Genomic DNA, 20,536 nt, shown 5'->3' on the forward strand with positions numbered 1-20,536 from the left:
ATTTGGCAAAAGACAATTTTTTCAAAAGGGGGAAATGAGTAACTGACTAAAAGCTTCTAAGATTAGTAAAGAAAAATATAGGTTCTTTACAGACAGAAGCTGGTGGCGTTATGGGGAACAAGAATGGCAGAAAAGTATATTTTGGTTCTATCTTCACAAAGAGGGGACAGAAACCTAGAAATCTTGGGAAACTAAGAGCTTAGTGAGAAGATGGAATTGAAGGGAATCAGTATTAGTAATAGAAAGTGCTTGGGGCCCCAACTGTTTGCAATACGTGACCTGGATAAGGGAATCATATGTACCATTTCCAAATTTGCTGACGACGCAAAACTGGGTCGATTCAAGGTGATTTAGACACATGGAGTGGTTTTTCTTTTTCAAAAATTTGTTTATGGGACAATGGCTGATCAGCATTTATCCCTAGATGCCCTTGAACTGAGTGGCTTGCTAGGCCATTTCAGAGGGCAGATGCAAGCCTGCTGTGGCTCTGGAGTTGCATGTAGGCCAGGCAAGGTAAGGGTGGCAGATTTCATTCCCTTAAGGATATTAGTGAACCAGATGGATTTTTCCAACAATCGACAGTGGTTTTGTAGTCATCAGTAGATATGTAATTCCAGGTCTTTTTGTATCGAATTCAAATTCCGTCATCTACTGTAGTGGGCTTTGAACCCAGGTCCCCGGAACATTAGCTGAGTTTGTGTTAATAGCCTAGCGATTAATACCACTAGGCCATCACCAGCTCTGTACGATGCAGATGCAGTACATCATGGCTAAGTTAATGTCAGTGTGGAAAAATAGAAAGGAAGTATGTTTAAATGGTATATTGGAAAGTGGATATATAAAGATCTAGATGACTTCGTACACCAGTCAATGAAAATGGAGAGGCAGATGCAGCAAGCAGTTAGGAATGCAAATTGTATGTTGGCCTTCATTGCAAGAGGATTTGAATTCAGAAATGGAGATATCTTTCTGCAATTACACACAGCCTTGGTGAGACCCTGCCTGGAGCAGTTTTGGCCTCCCTACCAAGAAAGGATACACCTGCCACAGAGAGAGTCCAGTGGTGGTTCACCAGGCTGATATTGTGTTGGCGGAGGAGCCCTATGAGAAGAGATTGGTTTGATTGGGCCTGTATTCACTGGCGTTTAGAAGGATGAGAGGGGATCTGATTGAAACGTATAAAATTCTAGCAAGGCTGGACAGACGAAATGCAGGGAGAATAGTTGGGGAATCGAGCTGGGGTGAGGCAGTCTCTGGATATGGGATAGACCGGTTAGGAATAAGAGAAGATAACACTTCCCCATTCAAAGGGTACTGAACCTCTGGAATTCTCTACCGCAGAAGATTGTGGAGATTAAAACATGAACATATTGGAGAAAGGATTTTAATGGCATCAGAGTATGGGGATAAAGCGGGCACATGGCATTGAGATCGATCATGATCATATTGAATGACAGAGCAGGTTCAAGAGGTCTGCTTCTGTTCCTAGTTTCTAGGTTGGTTTCTTTTAAAATGAGTTTTTTGTATATTTTCTAAATGCAAGTATCTGGACTTCCTGAAGCATATATTGATGTGCATCTGATTGGGTTTTTAATAAACTGGAAAGTATAATAGGAATGTGTGATTAGGAAAGCATTCAATAACAATTAATTATACTTTTCAATGTTTGAAACTTCATCTCTTCCAGCAAAGAGCAGACTGAATGTGATCAGAAAGAAGATATGGAGGATGTTGAAGATATTGAGGAGGATGAAGCATCTGAAGATGCAGATAACAAAGGTAAATTCATGCAAAAATCTCATTCACCAAAGCTATCACCAACCCAATCCTGGAAGTGGATCAGTCAGTATTAAGAGAAATGACAACTAGTCTGCTTATGTGAAGATTTTAGTAAGTATATAATTGAGAGGGTATAAACATAAGCTAAAGCAATAGTGGGTTAAATGGATTGAATGTGGACAGGAAAGAAGGTCAGTGAGAAATAAAAAGATACCAATTGTGTAAATAGTGAAAGGACAGCAATCTTAATGTTGAGTTTGAAAATTGGGTGAAGAAACACTTGCTGCTAGTGTCTCTCAAATAGAAACTGTTGTTTGAATTTGCAACTCATCGCTGCCATGGGGAATGGTTGAGATAGGTGTAGGGCATTGGTGAGGCCGCAGCTGGAGTACTGTGTGCAGTTTTGGGCGCCGCACCTGCGCAAGGATATTTTGGCCCTGGAGGGAGTGCAGAGGAGGTTTACTAGGCTGATACCGGAGTTGAGGGGATTGAGCTATGAGGAGAGGCTGAATAAACTAGGCTTGTACTCGTTAGAGTTTAGAAGAATGAGGGGAGATCTCATTGAGACGTATAAGATGATGAATGGGATGGATAGGATAGAGGTGGAGAGACTCTTCCCGCTCAAAAAAGACAGTAGGACTAGGGGGCACAGCCTCAAGATAAAGGGGAGGCGGTTTAGAACGGAGTTGAGGAGGAACTTCTTCACTCAAAGGGTGGTGAATCTCTGGAATTCTCTGCCCGTTGAAGTGGTGGAGGCTGCCTCGCTAAATATTTTTAAGAAGCGGGTTGATGGGTTTTTGATAAGAGAAGGGATTAAGGGTTATGGGGAGAGGGCGGGAAAGTGGAACTGAGCCACGACAGATCAGCCATGATCTTATTGAATGGCGGGGCAGGCTCGAAGGGCTAGATGGCCTACTCCTGCTCCTATTTCTTATGTTCTTATGTTATGTTCTTAGATACAATTACCAAGCTTTCCCTTAAATGTTTGAGGGAGGAGGATGTAAGATTTGCTAATGAAGTTCTAGGAGACTTGTTTGGAGTGTTAATCTGTCATGGACCAATTGGCTCAAATGGCATTTCTCTACTCTGCATGCAGTATATTTAAAATGGGGTAGGGAAGCTGTATTTAAAAAAAAAAGCCCTGAGAAGAGTGCATGGAGATAAAGGAACAGTACAGCCAACCAGGGAGTAGGCTAATCATTGTACTGTGGAAAAACCCTTGCAAAAGTCCTGCTAAATCGCCTGGTCACTCATCTGGAGCTCGGCCCCGCTTCCAGTGTGGCTTCCGCAAAGGTCGTGGAACTATTGATGTGATTTTTGCTGCGTGCCAACTTGCAGAACTGTCAGGAGCAGAATCGTGAGCGCTACACAATCTTTGACCTCGTGAAAGCCTTTGATACTGTAAGCTGACAAGGCCTGTGGAGGATCATGTCAAAGTTTGGCTGCTGCTGAGTGTGTGCGCGTGGACGCAGACGCAGACACACACACACACACACACACACACACACACACACACACACACACACCTTCCTCTCCCATTTCATTCAGATGGTATGCCAGTTCAATGATGGCAGAGTACTGGATGGTGGAGAATCCTCTGAGGCATTCCCAGTTATCAATGGCGTCAAACAGGGCTGTGTGCTCGCACCCAGAGTGTTTGGCATGATGTTTACTGCCATGTTGAATGATGCCTTCCAGGACAGTGGTGCTGGAATCAGCCTCAGTGCAGAGTGGATGGGAAGCTTTTCAAGCTATTACCAAAGTGAAAGAGACTGATCTGAAAGATTCCCTGTTTGCTGATGACTGTGCCCTGTTTGCTGGCTCAGAGCCAGAGATGCAAGTCAGTATGGACAAATTTTGTGACAACTTTGGACTCACCATCAAATTAAAAAGACAGAAGTCATGCACCAGCCTGCTCCTCATGCACTGTACACAGAACCCATAATCACAATCAAAGGGCAGAAACTACAGGCAGTGGACCAGTTCACTTATCTTGGCAGCACCCTCTCCCAAGCAGTGACTATATTGATGCAGAAGTTAACTGCAGAATAGCAAAGGCAAATTCTGCTTTTGATAGACTGCGCTCCACTGTATGGGAACGTCGAGGGATCAGCCCAGCAACAAAACTGAAGGTCTACAGCATTGTGGTACTCACTACCCTCCTGTATGCCTGTGAAACGTGGACTGTGTATTGAAGGCATGCAGGACAGCTCAATCGTTTCCACATGATTGATCATCATCGCAAAATATTACACATTCGATGGCAAGATAAAGTACCAGACACTGAAGTTCTCCCTAGAGCAAGTCTACCATCAGTCCACACGCTGCTGATGAGAGCGCGGACCTGGTGGGCAGGTCATGTCATCCATGTCAGACGAGTGCATACCCAAGCAGCTCCTTTTAGGGAACAGTCTGATGGAAGACGCTCACGTGGAGGGCAGAAGAAACGTTTCAAAGACACACACTCAAAGCCTCCCTGAAGTCGCTTGACATTGACACGACCACCTGGGAAACACTGGCACAAAAAAGAAGGTAGAGAGGTGGACTGGTGGTGTTGAGATGGTGGCGCGGGCTCGTTGGGCTGAAGGGTCTGTTTCCCGGGCTGATTTTGTTCTTTTTGTTCTAAAACCGCCCTACCTGGTGCTGCCTCATCCACAAAGGCTGTCAAACTCACAAAGCAAGGTGTATTGCTGAAGCACAACTCAAGCGTGGGCTATGCAAGTCCAGAGCCACCAGCACAACAGCTAGTGTCTACACAAGTCTGTCCAATATGTGCCAGGACATTCAGTGCCCGAATTGGCCTGATCAGTCACCTTTGGACAAACCGCAACCAGCCTCAAAATGACTAATGGTGTTGAGGTTCTCATCGATGGACGAACAACAACAATTTATTCATTATGTCACAAGCAGGTTTACATTAACAGATCCTGAAAGGTACTAGATGAACACGAGTTCTCTTTTCTAGCTGCTTCAGATTTGTAACATTTCTTCCAAGGGGCAAAGACAATTTAATTCTGGTTAACGATGCAGACTAGAGCCACTACGAATCTTGTCTTCTCACTTTTTTTCATGATGTGGATGTCACTAGTAAAGATGTTAGAAAGCCCCTAGATGGCGGTGATCATAATGATTGAAGTTCACGTTCAGTTTGAGGGAGAAGAGTTTTCAACTTGAATAAGGGCAATTATGAGGGCATGAAAGCGTAACTAGCAATTTAGGTGAAGGGATGGGTTAGTAGAGATGCAGTGGCAAGCAGAGGGGATATTCCAGAATATACAGAATAGATGCATTCCAATGAGAAAGTTCCAAAGGGAGGAGACATCATCCGTGGTTAACTAAAAAAAGTTATAGATAGTATCAAATACAGAGAAAAGGCATACAATTGTGGAAAGTGGGTGGCAGATCAGAAGATTGGGCTGAATATAAAATCAGCAAAGATTAATAACGGAGAAGTTGAGTACAAGCAGAAGCTGCCTAGAAATATAATGATAGAGTTCCTACAGCTACTTTAAAAATAATAGTTGGCAAGTGAGCACCGGTCTTATGGAAAGCTAGTCTGTGGAAGTAATAATGGAAAATGGAGATGAACAGGTATTTTGGACTGGTCTTTAGTATAGTGAATACAAGTAATATTCGACAAATGGCTGCAATCTGGGAATTGGGAGGCAGGAACCCCAGAAAATTACAATCACCAGGAAAGTGGAATTGCAAGTTGCAGGACTTCATCCTAGGGTCCTAAAACAAAAAGCCAGTTAGATAGTTAATGTGATGGTTTCAATTTGCCAGAATTCACTATTCAGGAAAGGTTCCATTAGATTGGAAAATAGCTAACATAACTCATTTATTCAGCAAGAAACTGTAAGATTGTTAATCTTTTCTTGCAATAGATGCTAAGCTTATTAAATGTTATGGCAATTTTGTAAAGGGGGAATTGGTATCCAACCTATTTATTGGAGTTCTTTGAAGAAATAATGGGCTGTTGATTGAGGGGAACTGGTAGATGTACTGTGTTTTAATTTCCAGAAGGCATTTGATAAGGTGCCACAATGATTGTAAAATAAAAGCCTGTGATGTAGGGGGTAACACTGTCATGGGTAGAAGATTGGCTTGCTGACAAAAAACAGAAGGCATAAATGGGTCATTTTCTGGGTTAACAATTTATATAAATAATTTGGATGAAGGGACTATGGTAATTTTCCGATGAGACAAAGATGGGTAGGAAATTGAAGTTGTGAAGAAGATAAGGAGACTACAAAAGGATATAGGTTAGGTGAGTGAACAAAGAAGAACAAAGAAAATTACAGCATTGGAACAGGCCCTTCAGCCCTCCAAGCCTGCACCAACCATGCTGCCCGACTGAACTAAAGCCCCCTATCCTTCCAGGGACCATGTTCCTCTCTTTCTTCCTATTCATGTGTTTGTCAAGACGCCCCTTAAAACTTGCTATCATATCATAGAACATAGAACATTACAGTGCAGAACGGGCCTTTCGGCCCACGATGTTGCACCGACCAATTAAAAAGCAATGACCCTGTAACCTAAACCAATCCCTTTCCATCCATAAACCTATCCACGGATCTCTTAAACGCCCCCAAACTAGGTGCATTTACAACTGCAGCAGGCAGGGCATTCCAATCCCTCACTACCCTCTGGGTAAAGAACCTACCTCTGACATCCGTCCTATAAGTACCACCCCTTAATTTAAAGCTATGCCCCCTCGTGCTAGCTTTCTCCATCCGAGGAAAAAGGCTATCACTGTCCACCCTATCTAAACCTCTAATCATCTTATATGTTTCAATAAGGTCCCCTCTTAGCTGCCTTCTTTCTAACAAAAACAACCTCAAATCCCTCAGTCTCTCCTCATAGGACCTCCCCTCCATACCAGGCAACATCCTGGTAAACCTCCTCTGCACCCTCTCCAATACCTCCACATCCTTCCCATAATGTGGGGACCAGAACTGCACACAATACTCCAAGTGCGGCCGCACCAGAGTTGTGTACAGTTGCAACATGACGCTGCGGCTCCTAAATTCAATCCCCCTACCAATAAACGCCAAGACACCGTATGCCTTCCTAACAACCTTACCTACTTGATTCCCAACTTTCAGGGATCTATGTACACATACACCTAGATCCCTCTGTTCATCAACACTATTCAGAGTCTGACCATTAGCCCTATACTCTACACATCTGTTATTCCTGCCAAAGTGAATTACCTCACTTTTCCACATTAAACTGCATCCGCCACCTCTCGGCCCAGCTCTGCAACTTGTCCAAGTCTCTCTGTAAACTATGACACCCCTCCTCACTATACCACACCTCCGACTTTGGTGTCATCAGCAAATTTACTAATCCACCCAGCTATACCCTCACCCAGATCATTTATAAAAATTACAAACAGCAGTGGCCCCAAAACAGATCCCTGAGGCACACCACTGGCAACCGAACTCCGTGATGAATACTTACCATCAACCACCACCCTCTGTCTCCTATCTGCTAGCCAATTCCTGATCCAATTAACTAAATCACCCTCAATCCCATACATCTGCATTTTCTGCAGAAGCCTTCCATGGTGAACCTTATCAAACGCCTTACTAAAGTCCATCTGCTGCCATTACCACCCCAGGTAGCAAGTTCCAGGCACCCATCACCCACCTCGTTTAAACTTAGCACCTTAAACCTGCAGCCCCCAGTAATTGACTCTTCTACCCTGGGGGAAAATCTTTTGACTATCTACTCTGTCCATGCCCCTCATAATTTTGTAGACTTCTATCAGGTTGCCCCTCAACCTCCATTCCAGTGAGAACAAACCAAGTTTTTCCAAACTCTCCTCGTAGCTAATGCCCTCCATACCTGGCAACATCCTGGTAAATCTTTTCTGTACCCTCTCCAACGCCTCCCCGTCCTTCTGGTAGTGTGATGACCAGAATTGAACACTATTCCAAATGCAGCCTAACTGAGGTACTATGAAGTAAATTCAATGCCCCAGCTGACAAAGGCAAGCATTCTGTATGCCTTCTTGACTACCTTGTTCACCGGATGCCACTTTGTGACCTGTATACTTATACACCCAGATCCCTCTATCTATCAATACTCTTTAGGGCTCTGCTGTTATTGTATATTTCCTATCTGTATTAGACCTTCCAAAATGCATTACCTCACATCTGTCTGAATTAAACTCCATCTGCCATCTCTCTAACTGATTATATATGCTGCTGTATCCCCGGCCCTCATCGTATCCGCAAATCCACCAAGCTTTGGGTCAAACTTACTAATCAAACCATTACATTTTCCTCCAAATCGTGCAAAGGTCCCAGCACTGATCCCTGAGGAGCACCACTTGTCACAGCCCTCCATTCAGAAACATACCTTTCTACTGCTACCCTCTGTCTTCTTTGACTGAGCCAGTTTTGTATCCACCTTGCCAGCTCACCTCTGATCCCATGCGACTTTACCTTCTGCACCAGTCTGCCATGAGAGTCCTTCCGTAAGGCCTTATGAAGTCCACGTCGACAATATCCGCTACCCTACCCTCATCAATCATCTTCGTCACTTCCTTGAAAAACTAGATCAAGTTAGTGAGTCACAACTTCCCCTTAAAGTCATGTTGCTGCTCACAATACGACAGAAATTGGGAAAATATGAGAATGTGGGAAAGTGTGATGTGATCTATTTTGGCAGGGTGAATGAAACTTTAAATTAGTGAGAAATCAAAATGTAGAGGAATCTGGATGTCCTCCTGCATGAATCACAAAAGGTTAGTATGTAGGTGCAACTAATAGTTAGAATAGCAGGAGAAGGCCATTTGGCCTGTCATGTATGCGCTAGTTCTCCAAACCAGCATTATGGCTCATGTGCCATTTCCTTGCCTTTTCCCCATACCCCTACATATCGTTTCTATTCCAGTATGTTGATATCCTTTCTATAACGTGGTGCTCAGTGCTCCAGCTGAGGTCTGACTTGTGTCTCAGCATAACCTTGCTCTTGTACTCTTAAGCCCCTATTAATAAGTCCAGGATGCTATATGTTTTATAAACCTCTCTGCCTGTCCTGCCACCTTCGATGATCTCTGCAAGTATACACCCAGCTCTCTCTGCTCCTTCACCCCTTTTTAAGAATTTTATCCATTGGAGGGGTACGGACAGGGTGAGTAGCGGACAGCTGTTCCCTTTGGTTGAGGGGGCACTCTCTCTAAGAGACACAATTTTACAGTAAAGGCAACATTAATCTGCCTGATTTAAATTTAAAATAATGCTTTGGCAGTTAGCTTTAATCATCAACTGGTGCACTTATTCATAGCATTGCCTCTTCCAGAGTCACAGAATCCCTACAATGCACAGGGAGGCCATTCAGCCCATCAAGTCTGCACCATCTTCAATCCCTTGATTCTGGTCAAGGTATTGCCTTGTGGAATGAACCAACATATGGCTATCACTCACTTTTTGATACTTCCTGGTGAGAGGGGTGGTGGGGGAGGGGAGCACACATGATTGAGGGGCATGGACAGGGTGAGTAGCAAACAGCCCTGTGGTTGGGGGGTCACTCCCCTTTACGGTAAGGGGCAGAAGATTTGATGTGGATTTGAGAAAAAGAAATTGCACTGAGTTTGGGAGCCTGGAATTCACTGCCTGGGAAGTAGTGGAGTTGGAAACCTTAACCTTTTCCCAAAAAAATTTGGATGCATGCTTGAAATAATAATATAACATTTAAGGATGTGGGCAAGTGCAGGAAAATGGGAGTTATTGTTGGTGCAGGTTTGATAGGCTGAATGGCCTTTCTGACTCTGTATGACTAACTTTTGCAGCCACAATATTTATGGCTGCACACATTGATAAATTGCTTTTAGATTTGACCCTTTCCCCAATTTTCCCTGATGATACCTTATCACTATTACCCTATATTACATGTCTTGCTCTCTTGCTGCCCCTTGACCCTTTCTGCTTACATAAGAACATAAGAAATAGGAGCAGGAGTAGGCCATCTAGCCCCTCGAGCCTGCCCCACCATTCAATAAGATCATGGCTGATCTGTCGTGGCTCAGTTCCACATTCCCGCCCTCTCCCCATAACCCTTAATCCCCTTGCCTATCAGAAACCTGTCAACCCGCGTCTTAAAAATATTGAGCGAGGCAGCCCCTACCACTTCAACAGGCAGAGAATTCCAGAGATTCACCACCCTTTGAGTGAAGAAGTTCCTCCTCGACTCTGTTCTAAACCGTCCCCCCTTACTTGCCTCTTTGAACACTGTGGGAGTTAAATTTCATTTTGCAAATGTGTTTTCTTGCCTTGTGGATCGCGTGTCATTAGCTTGAATTTTCTTGATGGGAAAATATCTCTGCATAAAGCTCACCAATATATCTTCAACACGTTCCCTTATTGTTGCATGTGTGCATGTTTCTGATTTTTGCATCATCTGATCTTCCTATTAAACACCATGCAGGTCAGTTAACCAAGACCCACAGCAGGATCTCTTGGCCTTCCTGTAATTCTGATATCCTTTGATCAGTGATTTACATGCTCAAAATGAAGGTGGATTTTAATACAGTAAATAAAACAGAGCAGTTTCTAGTGACAGAAGGGTCTGTAACCTGGGGAACAATTTAAGGTAATCAGCGAAAAAATAATAAAGATTTGATTCACCTTTGAGGAGTTGGAACTTCAATCTTTTGAAGAGACAGCACAGGTACAATGGGCTGAATGGCCTCCAGTGCTGTATCATTCTGCTGTATGATCCAAAGATGTTTAGGCTCAAACCAATCTCGTAACTTTTCAAGTTCGCAAAATGTACCTGTATTGAGCTTTTGTAGATTTGGCAGTTTATTTGGAACAAGTTTGATTCACATTTAAAACTTGAAGAGTCAAAGGTATTGGGGATGATTCTCCCCCAAAAATTCCAAATGTTGAATTTGAGTGAAAACTGGAGTAATTTGCGTGGTTTATTTCAGTGGAAGAATCTCCCACAATGTGCATTATAGACTGCCCTAACATGAATCACGCACAAAATTGGGGGTGCATTGGCCCCCCCCCCCCCCACTGATCCTGACTGCAAGATGGCAACAGGAGCCCCCACCCCCTTGGCAGTGTCCCATGTCCAGTGAGTAGTGCCAAGGTGCCCCTGGGTATTGGGACTTAGTCCCTTGGGCAGTGCTGGGGGCCAGGCTGGCACTGCCAAGGTGCCAATGCCCAGGTGATATCCTCCCTGCTGACCCCCCGCCACACACACACACACACACACACACACACACACACAAAATTGTCTCTCCCTTCACTCCAGCAGGGTCAAGGCTGCCAGCTTCCTACAAGTGGTGAACTACTGTAAACCACGCTGGAGTGAAATACTTCTGGAGGGGAGGAGAGGCTGGGGGGCTAGAGACTTCAATCCTGAGCCTACTAATTGCATTTAAGTTGGCAGCTGCGTATAAAATGCAGCTCTGTGCTGGAAGTCTGGTGCTGATAGACATGTTCAGGGGCCTATTGCGTTCATCCAGCCTCAATTAAATCTCCCAGTCCATTTTGCTAAATAATCGGTGCAGTGGGATGGGAGAATCCCCTCCGCCCTATTGTCTTAGCTCTCTAGTACCAAAGAGATCAGACAGAAGCAAGACAGAGAGCAAAGGAAGTCCAGATTAAACTGCATTTATTTCAATGCAAGAGGCCTGACAGGCAAGGCAGATGAACTCAGGGCATTGATGGGTATGTGGGACTGGGATATTATAGCAGTTACTGAAACATGGCTAAGGGAGGGACAAGATTGGCAGCTTAATGTTCCAGAGTACATATGCTGTAGGAAAGATAGAACAGGAGGTGAGAGGAGGGGGGAGTTACTTTTGATTAGGGAAAGCTTCATGGCCGTACTGAGAGGAGATATATCCGAGGGTTTGGCCACTGAGTCTATAAGGGTGGAAGTGAGAAATAAGAAGGGGAAAATCACTGATAGGGTTGTAGTATAGGCCTCCAAATAGTCAGTGGGAAATTGAGGAGCAAATATGTAAGGAAATTACAGACAGCTCCAAGAAAAAATAGGGTGGTAATAGTCAAAGATTAAGTTTCTCACCATTGACTGGGACAGCCATAGTATTAGAGGGTTGGATGGAGAGAAATTTGAGTGTATTCAGGAGGAATTTCTATGTCCATATGTGGATTGTCTGACGAGAGAGGGAGCAAAACTTGACCTCCTCTTGGGATATAAGGAAGGGCAGTGACAGATGTGTTAGTTGAGGGACTGCTTTGGGACCAGCGACCATAATTCTATTAGTTTTAAGGTAGCTGTGGAGAATGATAGGTCTGTCTCAACTTAATATTCTAAATTGGGACAAGGCCAATTTTAATGGTATCGGGCGGTAACTTTCAAGAGTTAGTTGGGGGAGTATGTGGGAAGGAAAAGAGATGTCTGGTAAGTGGCATGCTTTCAAAAGTGTTAACCAGTATTCAGGGTAAACGCATTCCACTGGGAGTGAAGGGCAAGGCTGGCAGAAATCAGGAATCCTGGATGACTCTGGATATTGAGGCCCTGGTCAAGAAGAAGAAAGAGGCACATGATGTACATAGGCAGCTGGGATAAAATGTATCTCTCGAAGAGTATAGGAGTAGAGTTATAAGAGAAATCAGGAGGGCAAAAAAGGATACAAAATTGTTTTGGCAGATAAGGCAAAGGGGATCCCAAAGAGCTTCTACAAATACGTAAAGGGGCAAAAGAGTAACAAGGGAGAGAGTAGGGCCTCTTAAGGATCAACGAGGTCATCTATGTGCGGATCCACAAGAGATGGGTGAGATCCTGAATGACCGTTTCTCATCAGTATTTACTGTTGAGAAAAGCATGGATGTTAGGGAACTTGGGGAATTAAGTACTGATGTCTTGAGGAGTGTACATATTGCAGGGAAGGTGGTGCTGGAAGTCTTAAAGCACATCAAGGTAGATAAATCTGTGGGTCCTGATGAGGTATGCCCCACGACATTGTGGGAGGCTAGGGAGGAAATTGCAGCTGCTCTAGCAGAGATATTTGAATCATCGATAGTCATGGGTGAGGTGCCTGAAGATTGGAGAGCGGCAAATATGTCTTTGTTTAAAAAGGGCTGCAGGGTAAAGCCTGGGAACTACAGGCCAGTGAGCCTCACGTCTATGGTGGGTAAATTGTTGGAAGGTATTTGACAGACAGGATCTACAGGCATTTAGAGATTCAAGGACTGATTTAGGGATGGTCAGCATGGCTTTGAGACTGGAAAATCATGTCTCTCAAATTTGATTTTTTTGAAGGGGTAACCAAGAGGGTAGATGAGGGTAATGCAGTTGATGTTGTCTACGTGGACTTTAGCAAGGCCTTTGACAAGGTACTGCATGGCCGGTTGTTGCATAAAGTTAAATCTCACGGTATTCAGGGTGAGGTATGTAAATGGATACAAAATTGTCGTCCTGACAGGAGCCAGAGGTGGTTGTAGAGAGTTGTTTTCCAAACTGGAGGCCTGTGACCAGCAATGTTCCTCAGGGATCATGTTGGGCCCGCTGTTATTTGTTATTTTTATATTAATGATTTGGATGAGAATATAGGGGGCATGGTTAGTAAGTTTGCAGATGACACCAAGATTGGTGTAGTAGACAGTGAAGAAAGTTATCTCCAATTGCAGCAGGATCTTGATCAATTGGGCCAGTGGGCTGATGAATGGCAGATGGCGTTTAGACAAATGTGAAGTAATGCATTTTGGTAGATTGAACCAGAGGAGTTAATGGTAGGGTGTTGGGGAGAGTTGCACAACAAAGGTCTAGAGGTACATGTTCATAGCTCCTTGAAAGTGGAGTCACAGGTGGACAGAGTGGTCAAGGTGGCATTTGGCATGCTTGGTTTCATTGGTTGGGACATTGAATACAGGAGTTGGATGTCTTGAAGTTGTGCAAGACATTGGTAAGACCACACTCGGAATACTGTATGCAATTAGAACACAGAACCCTACAGTGCAGAAACAGGCCCTTTGGCCCATCAAGTCTGCACCAACCACAATCCCACCCAGGCCCTATCCCTATATCCCTACACATTTACCTGCTATCTCTCTGGCCATGCTAAAATTGCCCCTTAGTGTCCTGGGATGTGCAGGTTAATCAACCTAACTCCCACATCTTTGGACTGTGGGAGGAAACTGGAGCACCTGGAGGAAACCCACACAGACACGAGGAGAATGTGTGGAGTTTGCACAGACAGTAACCTGAGCCGGGAATTAAACCTAGGTCCCTGGGGCTGTGAAGCAGCAGTGCTAGCCACTGTGCTACCGTGCTGCCCAATTCTGGTCACCCTATTATAGAAAAGATGATATTATTAAACTAGAAAGAATGCAGAAAAGATTTATTAGGATGCTACCAGACTTGATAGATTGAGTTATAAGGAGAGGTCGAATAGACTGGCCCTTTTTTCTTTGGAGCATAGGAGGCTGAGGGGTGACCGTATAGAGGTCTAAAATAATGAGGGCCATAGAGAAGGTAGATAGTCAATATCTTTTCCCAAAGCTAGGGGAGTCTAAAACTAGAGGGCATAGGTTTAAGGTGAGAAGGGAGAGATACAAAAGTGTCCAGAGGGGCAATTTTTTCTCACACAGGGTGGTAAGTGTGGAACAAGCTGCCAGAGGTAGTAATAAAGGTGGATACAATTTTATCTTTTGAAAAGCATTTAGATAGTTACACAGGTATGCTGGGTATAGAGGGATATGGGCCAAATGCGGGCAATTGAGATTAGTTTAGGGCTTTTAGCCCCAGGGACCTAGGTTTAATTCCCGGCTCAGGTTACTGTCTGTGCAAACTCCACACATTCTCCTCGTGTCTGTGTGGGTTTCCTCCAGGTGCTCCAGTTTCCTGGAGGAAACTGACAAGTTGGGCCGAAGGGTCTGTTTCCATGCTGTAAACCTCTGACTCATTTCTTCTTGAGAAGGTGAGAGGGCATGGGATCCAGGGGGCTTTGGCCTTGTGGATCCAGAACTGGCTTGCCTGCAGAAGGCAGTGTGTGGTTGTGGATGGGTCTTTTTCTGCATGGAGGTCAGTCACCAGTAGAGTGCCCCAGGGATCTGTTCTAGAACCCTTGCTGTTTGTCATTTTCATAAATGACCTGGATGAGGAAGTGGAGGGATGGGTTAGTAAGCTTGCCGACGATACGAAGGTTGGTGGTGTAGATGGTCTGGAGGGATGTCAGAAGTTGCAGCGTGACACAGATAGGATGCAAGACTGGGCGGAGAAGTGGCAGATGGACTTCAATGCGGAAAAATGTGTAGTGGTCCATTTTGGCAGGACCAATGGGATGAAGGAATACAATATCAAGGGTAGGAGTCTTAGCTGTGTTGAAGAGCAGAAGTATCTTGGAGTCTGGGTCTACAGGACTCTTAAATCGGCCTCGCAGGTGGAGGATGTGGCCAAGAAGGCGTATGGTATACTGGCCTTCATTAATCGAGGGATTGAGTTTAGGAGTTGGGAGGTAATGCTGCAACTTTATAAGACCCTTGTCAGACCCCACTTGGAGTACTGTGTGCCGTTCTGGTCACCTCACTACAGGAAGGACATGGAAGCTATTGAAAGGGTGCAGAGGAGATTTACAAGGATGTTGCCTGGATTGGGAGGCATGCCTTATGAAGATAGGTTGAGGGAGCTGGGACTCTTCTCCCTGGAGAGACGAAGGTTGAGAGGTGACCTGATAGAGGTTTATAAGATGTTGAGAGGAATAGATAGGGTGGATTCTCGGAGGCTATTTCCCTGGGCTGAAATGGTTGCCATGAGAGGACACAGATTTAAGGTGCAGGGAAGCAAGTACAGAAGAGATGTTAAAGGTAAGTTTTTTCACTCAAAGGGTGGTGAGTGAATGGAATCGGCTGCTGTCAGTGGTGGCGGAGGCGAACTCGCTGGGGTCTTTTAAAAGACTTCTGGATGAGAATATGGGATCTAATGGGATTGGGGGTTATAGGTCTATGGCTTAGTAGGTATAGAAGTGATCGGTGCAACTTGTGGGCCGAAGGGCCTGTTTGTGCTGTAGTGTTCTACGTTCTATTATTTGTCATGAGCTTACTTTTTGACTATTTTCACCCTATCCTTGATACAGCACGGCAGCTTACAGTTCAGATGATGCAGAATCCACGGATTTTGGCAGCACTGCAGGAGCGACTTGATGGGCTTGTAGGAAACCCATCTGGTTATATAGAAAGGTAAGGAATATTAACTTTGCACCTCACTGTCATGGTTCTGTTGTTCCAAATTGCTGCACATTCATTGTGACCTTCTGCACAACTTGTCCATGCCGCCCAGTTTTTAACCACTAAGCTAGTCGCAATTGCCTGTGTTTGGCCCATATTCCTCTATACCCATCTTACCCATGTAACAGTTTAATTGCTTTTTTTAAAGGACAAAATTGTACCTGCCTTTACTGCTATGCCTGGCAGCTTGTTGCAGACACTCATTGCCCTCTGTGTGGAAAAAAAATTGCCCTTCTGGACTCTTGGATTTCTCCCCTCTTGCCTTAAACCTATCCCATCAACTTATGTATGCCTCTCATTTTTAGACTTCTGCAAGAGATCGAAACTTTCTACACTCCAGTGGAAAAAGTCCCAATCTTTCCAGCCTCTCCTTATAACTCAAACCATCAAGTCTGGTAGCATCTTATTAAATTGTTTCTGCACTCTTTCTAGTTTAGTAATATCCTTTCTATAACAGTGACCAGAACTGTACACGGTAAGACCACACTTGGCATACTAATGTCTTGTACAACTTCAAGGCATCCCACCTCCTATAGTCAATGTTTTGACCAATGAAATCAAGCATGCCGAATGCTGCATTCACCACCCTGACTCCCCTTTCATGATGCTGCAAACCTGTGGAAGCTGCCAGGTAAACAGTTGGGTCTGCAGTCTTCACTCTGTTTTGATTTGATTTATTATTGTCACATGCATTGGCATTCAGTGACAAGTATTGTTTCTTGCATACAGACAAAGCATATTGTACAGAGAAGCAAAGGCGAAAGTGCAGAGTGTAGTGTTACAGTCATAGTTAGGTGTAGAGAAAGATCAACTTAATGTAAGGTAAGTCCATTCAAAAGCCTGATGGCAGCAGGGAAGGAGCTGTTTTTGAGTTGGTTGGTATGTAATCTCAAACTTTTGTATTTTTTTTCTCACTGAAGAATGTGGAAGAGAGTATGTCCAGGGTGTGCGGTCCTTGAATATGCTGGCTGCTTTTCTGAGGACGTGGGAAGTGTAGACAGTGTCAATGGATGGGAGGCTGGTTTGAGTGATGGACTGGGCTTCGTGTACTTTCAAACAGCTATGAACTTGTATCCCAAGATCTTTGTTCTAGAACTTTCGCCAATACCCTACCATCAACTAAGGTCCTGTCCTGAATCGACCTATGAAAATACATCACCTCACATTTATCTAAAGTAAACTCCACCTGCCATTCATCAACCCACCGGCCCAATTGATCAAGATCCTGTTGCAACCCTAGATAACTTCCTTTACTGTCCACTATGTCCCCAATCTTGGTGTTATCTGTAAACTTAGCAACCATGTCTTCTAAATTCTCATCATTAATATAAATGCCAAATAACAATGGTTCCAGCACCAATCCCTCAGGCACACCACTGGTCACAGGTGTTCAGTTTGAAAAACAGCCCTCTACAACCACCCTCTGTCTTCTGTCATCAAGTAAAAAGTCTGACAACACCAGGTTTTAGTCCAACCAATTTATTTGATAGTAAACTCACAAGCTTTCGAGGGGACTCCCTCTTCGTCAGGTGAATGGAGAGTTCTGGCCTTGGACAGAGCATATAAAGCACAGACAGTTTAGAGATTACTGATTAGAATGTGAATCTTTACACCTAACCTGCTGTTCAAGTCCTAAAGTAGCTGACAATATGTGAGGAAGGAGCACTGATCACAGGTTAAAGAGATGTGTATTGTCTCCAGACAGCGCAGTGAGTGAGGTTTTGCAAACCCAGGCAAGTCACGGGGGTTACAGATATTGCGACATGAACCCAAGATCCCCGTTGAGACCGTCCTCGTGTGTGGAACTTGGCTATCAGCCTCTGATGTGGATGTGCCGGTGTTGGACTGGGGTGTAAACAGTAAAAAGTCTGACAACAAAACCTGGTGTTGTCAGACTTTTCACTGTATCAGTCTCTGCTCAGCGACTCTGCGCTGTCGTGTGTCGTGAAGGCTTACCCGAAGGTCGGAGGCTGAATGCCCGTGACCACAAGTGTTCGCCAACAGGAAGATGAACATCGCTCGACAATCACCAGGCAAGACTGTTCCCTTCCTGTTGGCGAACACTTCAGTGGTCACGGGCATTCAGCCTCTGACCTTCAGGTAAGCGTTCTCCAAGGCGGCCTTCATGACAGACGACAGCGCAGAGTCTCTGAGCAGAGACTGATAGCCAAGTTCCCCCCACGTGAGGACGGTCTCAACAGCGATCTTGGGTTCATGTCGCACTATCTGTAACCCCCGTGACTTGCCTGGGTTTGCAAAACCTCACTCACTGTGCTGTCTGGAGACAATACACATCTCTTTAACCTGTGATCAGTGCTCCTTCCACATACATTGTCAGCCACTTTAGGACTTGAACAGCAGGTTAGGTGTAAAGATTTCGCATTCTAATCAGTAATCTCTAAATTGTCTGTGCTTTATATGCTCTGTTCGAGGCCAGAACTCTCCATTCACCTGACGAAGAGGGAGTCCCCTCGAAAGCTTGAGTTTACTGTCAAATAAATCGGTTGGACTAAAACCTGGTGTTGTCAGACTTTTTAACTGTGTTTACCCCAGTCCAATGCCGGCACATCCACATTCTGTCATCAAGCCAATTTTATATCCAATTGGCTTCCAAGCTCTGGATCCCTTGAGATTTAACCTTTTGCAACAACTTACCATGTGGTATCTTAACAAAGGCTTTGCTAAAGTCCATGTAGATAATGTCCACTGCACTGCCCTCATCGACCTTCTTGATTAGCTCTTCAAAAAAAACTCAATCAAATTTGTGAGATGTGATTTTTTTTTTCCACTCAAAGCCATGCTGATTGTCCTAATAGTCCATGCCCCTCTAATTGCCTTTAGATCCTATCTCAGAATACCTTTTAACAACTTACCCACGACATGCGTCAGGCTCACTGGTCTGTAGTTCTCCAACTTTTCACTTTAGCCCTTCTTAAAAGGACAACATTTGCCACCCTCCAACCTTCAGGTGCCCCACCTGTGGTTGATTCAAATATCTCTGCTCGGAGACCAGCAATTTTCTCCGTAGCCTTCCATTAATGCCCTGGGATACGTTTTATGCGGTCTTGGGGATTTGATACGCTTTAAGCCTTTTGGCACCTCCCTCTTTGTAATATGGACAGTCTTCGACATTTCGCCAGGTTCCCTAACATCCACGTTGCAAGCTGCAATGCAGAATCAGGCCACGGTGATTCGAAATACGAAATTACACCCCATATAGGGTATTGAGACCGAGTGAGAATACACCGCTGGCTTGTGTTTCTTAAAACTGTGGGGGAAGACTAGATGGAGATAAATTTGTGTTTAGTGGCTGTTGACTGAATACCAGGAGAATGTTAATTCTGAATTTGTTCTGGTTTTCAGCTTGCCTAAAATTGTGAAGAAGCGTGTAAATGCTTTGAAGAATCTCCAGGTGAAATGTGCTCATATAGAAGCTAAGTTCTATGCAGAAGTACATGAATTGCAACGAAAGTACGCTGCTCTTTATCAGCCCCTTTTTGACAAGGTGAGAAACCATCTTGTGTCTTTTGAGGAATTTTGTACAAGCCACCCTCCGCTTTTGGGATTTGCTGCAGTAGCATCTAATACGAAATTTTGTAGCACGTCTGACTACAGAAACATAACAAAACAACTTTGACTTTGGGCATATTTCATGCTGATGCCTTGTAGATTCCACAAACGCTTTTTGATTTCTGATCAGGTATTTCACAAGGTACAGAAACTTGTAAGCTAACAGATATCCTGTGACAATACTTACTGACTCAATATTCTGACAGAAACAAGTTTTAGTGAGGAGCTGAAGGAAATCGGCATTTTTAAGGTGGATAAATCTCCAGGGCCTGATGATCTTCATCCCAAAGTACTTAAGGAAAAGGCCCTGGAAATAGATCCATTGGTGGTTACTTTGAAAAATTCTGTGCACTCTGGACTGCTTCCTATAGATTGGAGGGTAGCTAATGTAAGCCCAGTATTCAAAAAGGGAGATGGAGAGAAAACGGAATTGTAGACCGGTGAACCTAATGTTTATACTGGGGAAGTTGCTGGAGTCCATTTCATAACTCAACATTTGGAAGGCAGTGGCATAATCAGACAAAGTCACCATGGATTTACTAAAGGGAAATCATGCTTGACTAATCTATTGGAATTCTTTGAGGATCTAACTAGTAGAGTTGACTGAGAAGAACCAGTGGATGTGGATTATTTAGACTTTGAGAAGGCTTTCGACAAGATCTGTCATAAGAAACGTAAGAAATAGGAGCAGGAGTAGGCCATCTAGCCCTTCAAGCCTGCCCCGCCATTCAATAAGATCATGGCTGATCTGAAGTGGGTCAGTTCCACTTTCCCACTTTCTCCCCATAACCCTTAATTCCCCTGTCTGTCAAAAACCTGTCTACCCGTGACTTAAATATATTTAGCGAGGTAGCCTCCACCACTTCAACAGGCAGAGAATTTGAGATTCACCACCCTTTGAGTGAAGAAGTTCCTCCTTAACTCTGTTCTAAACTGCGCCCCCCCCCCTGCCCCCAAACTCTTATCTTGAG

The 20,536-nt window shown here is 44.3% G+C and overlaps 1 protein-coding gene across 4 annotated transcripts in view; it reads left to right on the top strand.

The window, feature by feature from the left end:
* Positions 1-20,536, top strand: part of nap1l1 (nucleosome assembly protein 1-like 1) — a 116,539-nt gene that overhangs the window by 29,848 nt on the left and 66,155 nt on the right. For all 4 annotated transcript variants that reach the window (XM_080191458.1, XM_080191460.1, XM_080191461.1 and 1 more), the window contains exons 3-5: positions 1,688-1,779; positions 15,845-15,947; positions 19,359-19,500. In XM_080191458.1, the coding sequence (XP_080047584.1) occupies positions 1,688-1,779; positions 15,845-15,947; positions 19,359-19,500 (337 nt within the window). The remainder of the gene's footprint in view (positions 1-1,687; positions 1,780-15,844; positions 15,948-19,358; positions 19,501-20,536) is intronic.

This window comes from Carcharhinus amblyrhynchos, chromosome 6 (assembly GCF_965287045.1).
Source record: "Carcharhinus amblyrhynchos chromosome 6, sCarAmb.v2.hapA, whole genome shotgun sequence".
Taxonomy (NCBI): domain Eukaryota; kingdom Metazoa; phylum Chordata; class Chondrichthyes; order Carcharhiniformes; family Carcharhinidae; genus Carcharhinus; species Carcharhinus amblyrhynchos.